The 3,752-nt window shown below is 50.2% G+C and overlaps 1 protein-coding gene across 1 annotated transcript; it reads left to right on the top strand.

The window, feature by feature from the left end:
• The first annotated feature begins 248 nt into the window (after positions 1 to 248).
• Positions 249 to 3,479, top strand: LOC146201935 (uncharacterized). Its single transcript, XM_084599775.1, has 3 exons — positions 249 to 1,203; positions 2,828 to 3,018; positions 3,393 to 3,479. Exons 1-3 carry the CDS (start codon positions 249 to 251, stop codon positions 3,477 to 3,479), a joined length of 1,233 nt encoding a protein of 410 aa, XP_084455901.1.
• The last annotated feature ends 273 nt before the right edge of the window (positions 3,480 to 3,752 follow it).

Raw genomic sequence — 3,752 nt, 5'->3', positions numbered from 1 at the left:
GGCGGACTTCTGAGTTGCGATTCTATACCATGCTTTATGATGAGGTTTTTATGAGCGGTTTATTATGGTAACATCACTTTCATACAAAACGCACTAAACCATAAGTGAATTTTCTGTCTCCCTTAGGGTGAAGAAACTATCCATGCAAAGGGCTAAATCAAGCCGCTAAATACAGAGCTGGGTCGATCAGTAGGGATTCACAAACAAGCAGCCAACCGAACTGAAACCCCATACGAGGCAGAAACACTATGAATACGAATGGTGACAAGGGGAAGCCGGCGAGCAAAGACAAGAAGAAGTCAAGTGCTAAGGCGAAGGAAAGCGGCAAGAAGCGAACGAAGCAATCGAAGCGATCAAAGTCGAAGAGCTCGACCAGTTCGAAGGCATCGAAATCTGGGAAGAAGAAAGACCGCGCAACAAGGAAGCGCAGCGACAAGGCCCGTGACCTCGCTCTAGGTTCATCTGGGAAAAAAGACGCAGCTGTGTCCAAGCCTCGCCCGGAGAAAGGGCTCTCAAAGAAAAGCACTTCCAGTAGCGGGAAAAGGTCAAAGTCTTCAAAATCCAGCAGGAAGGCTGGAAAGGGCCGCAAAAGGAAGAGCGTTTTTCGTAAGTTGTACAGGAAACTGAGGGGCTCGAGTAACAAGAGCAAGAAATCGAAGAGAAACAAGAGCGGGAAGAAGGCCCCTAAACCGCCCCAACCGGCCGCACAACCTAGCGGGACATCTGATGCGAAGCAGCAGCCTCCTCCTCCGGAGGCCTCGGCGTCGTCGAGCACCTTGCCGGAGCAAGTGCCGAACGAAAGCGTTCCTGAACGTACATCGGATGTCGCCCAAAAGACTTCGGAGCAGGAGGTGTCAGACCAGAAACTCCCTGAAGTTAAAGGCTCTGGTGAAAAGGCCAGCGACCTGGCTACTGTTGAGGAAAAGCCTGTGGACAGCGGTGGCCCTAGCAGCGCCCCTGGTGACCACGGCAAAGCAAGTCCGGCGAACACGGAGGAGGCCAGTGTGCCGGAGCAGGCTGGAAAGGCGCGAGGCCAGAAGTCGCCTCCTAAGGAGAAAGAGGGATCAAAAAGTGCCCTTCAAAAAGATGCAGTGGTAGCTGCGACGCAAGGCGAAGGAAAGGCGCCTGTGACGCCGAAAGAGCCAGCGCAGGCGGAGCACAGCGGCACGGTGAAGGTACCACCGCCAAAGCCTCCACGGTTAAGTACGTTTTCCTGAAGCGCACCTCTTGTCAGAAGTCGTTTACAGTTCTCATCGTGCTGACTTCTTGTACCGGCAAAAAAAAAAAGAGGGAAAAGAAATAACTTTTCAGGGAAACCTTGCTTGTAGCACCCATTTCGTTGCAAAGTGCCCGCGAGGCTTATAATAAGGTTCGACAGGAAACTAAATAGAAACTAATTCAAGCGACAGCGACAAGAAGTGTGAGACTTCGTTTGGTGCGTGGAAGTATGAACACAGGATGCGAAAATATATTATGGAATATATACAGGGTGTCTCAACTAAGACCGAGCAACATTAAAAAAACAAAAACAAAAAACAGCCTCTAAGCGTTCCCACCTGAAATCAAGTAGATGTTTTTGGGAGTGATGCAAAGTACCCACAGGTATATTTTCCTTTCCGCCTTATTGAATAATTAGTCGGCATAAATTTGCTAACGTTTTAAAAATAGCTCTAAACGTTCAGTTATGAAAACGTTTTCGGGTGCCACAAACGTAGTCCAACTCAGGTATTTTCTTCGAGGTAGCCTTAGCGTTCCCCTTTTTATTCCACAAAAAACTTTATTCCGCCCGCAAAATTTAAAATACTCCAAGTGACAGCGGGCTCCGAGCGCCCGAATGCGCTGCGATTACAGCGCTGACAATACACGAGTGAGTAAAGCGCAGCCAGATTTGCGCCTTCTGCGATGCCCACAACAGAGTGCACAGCAGCTGAACCGTTTAAGGTTTAAGGGGGCCTCCTGAGACAGCCAGTGAGGCAGGAGGAAATGTTGGCACGAAACGGCGGTCCACTGAGCTCTGAAGTTGAAGCCACTCGAAAGGGAGAAAGGGAGCGCGCCAGCGCACAAAGCATATGCAGATGCCTATTTTTTGAACACTTGGCGGGTAGAAGCAAGCCTCTCGCCGAGTTAAACTCTTAGCGTTATTTGAGGCCTGCACTCCCTGCGGGGAAAATTTGTTCTAAGGTGTTCATGGAGCTCTCTCTTCTCCACCCCATCTTGCGCTTCTCCTAACGTCTGGAAGACTCCATGTGCCTCCTGCTTTGTCGTTCGGAAATGTGACAGCAGTTAATCGCGCCGAAGACAAATTGAGAACGTACGTTGGCTAGCATGTAACCCGAACGGCATGGCTACGTTCTGTGCTTCGGGCGTTTACTGCTTTACTCTGCAGAGTGGGAAAGTCGGGGCGTGACATCACGATTTACAGACGAGCTGGAACGAACTTTAAGAACGAGATGGGGGTGCCACCGCGTGAGCGGGAAGAGAGGGGGGGGGGGGGGGGAGGGGTAGCACCAAGCACAATGAGATGTGCGTCTCCTTGCGACGAGAGAGGAATGATCACAGACCGGACACGGCTGGTATACAAGACCTCCAATGCACCACGCGGAGCAATGCGCGGGCTCTGTATCAGCTCAAGCTGATTGAGGTTCTAAGCGAATATCTTAGCTCTACAATGTATTTATTCTGTTGAACTGTGTCTTGATCACGTTTTCAAACCAATCTCGATTTACTGGACATTTAGAACTAACCATGTTCTATTGACGTTTTATCGGCGCTATCCGTCTTTGTGAGGTTCACCGAGCGTGCGTAACGGTTGTCGATGCTGCTGCAGCCGCTCAAGATGCCTCCCCGAGCAATGGCCAGGCGGCTCACCCGCGTACGGGAGCAGTCGACGGCCGTCGGCTGGTGACTGCCAAGGCGTCCAGACCCCGCGAGGAGGTCATCCAGCCTGAGCGGCTGCCCGTCAAGGAGGAAGACCAGGCTGACGGCGTTGTCAACGCGGTCACTTTCCCATGCCCAGAGGTACACGGTGACGCGAATCGCTCTCACTCGATGTTTGCCTTTGAGGCCAAAAAGAAGCATGACGCACGTTTGCGAGCCAATGACATCTTAAATACTATGCGTTATGACTTATATGCTGTGAGGAGAGCCCGAAAAGTCGTCAGTGGGCCTGAATAGTGCACATATGTTTATGTAACCGTTGCTCGCATGTTGATCACTCACAGTATGCACGCTTTGATATAAGGCGCGAACTATACCCGCATTGATTTTTTCTTAGTCCCGTTTTATAAACATTCGCTTCCAGAGGTGGCTATTGGTGCATTCGTGTAGGCTGTCGCAACAAATATATCACGCAATTTCTGAGGAGCAATGACTCAAAGCTTTCTCACTTTCAGAACGGCGTGGATCACGGAGGAGCGATTAGCGTCGACTGGGCGTCACTCCAGGCATTCATGTTTCCAGAATTCGCAGCTGTATTGTAAAAACATGTCCAAGAATAAAGCATCGTCGAAAACTGAAGAAAAAAAAATCCGCGAAATGTTTTTTCTTGATCCCAAGCGGGTAACAGGCACTCAGCTCACCGAACTTAAATTCAAAGCAACTAAAGCTCAATACTTCGCCAGGAGTCCAGGCAGTGCCGTTTTTTGCGCGCCAGCGGACTTGATTCGCGCTTGTAAAGCAAGCTACTGTGCCTGTACATGTATTTCATATGCCTTCTCCCACATCGTCACCCATCATGACCTTCTTTCTTCTCT

This window comes from Amblyomma maculatum, chromosome 1, assembly GCF_055883805.1.
Source record: "Amblyomma maculatum isolate TAMU_Amacu chromosome 1, ASM5588380v1, whole genome shotgun sequence".
NCBI classification, from domain to species: Eukaryota; Metazoa; Arthropoda; class Arachnida; order Ixodida; family Ixodidae; genus Amblyomma; species Amblyomma maculatum.
Note: the sequence above shows the minus strand (reverse complement) of the source record. Positions and strands in the feature narration are given on the sequence as shown.

What these genes read in the sequence shown, in the direction of transcription:
- LOC146201935 (XM_084599775.1), top strand. Translation starts at nt 249, where the DNA reads ATGAATACGAATGGTGACAAGGGGAAGCCGGCGAGCAAAGACAAGAAG. An exon ending in GCCAAAGCCTCCACGGTTAA is followed by an intron (nt 1,204 to 2,827) that starts GTACGTTTTCCT and finishes ATGCTGCTGCAG; the next exon opens with CCGCTCAAGATGCCTCCCCG. An exon ending in TCACTTTCCCATGCCCAGAG is followed by an intron (nt 3,019 to 3,392) that starts GTACACGGTGAC and finishes TCTCACTTTCAG; the next exon opens with AACGGCGTGGATCACGGAGG.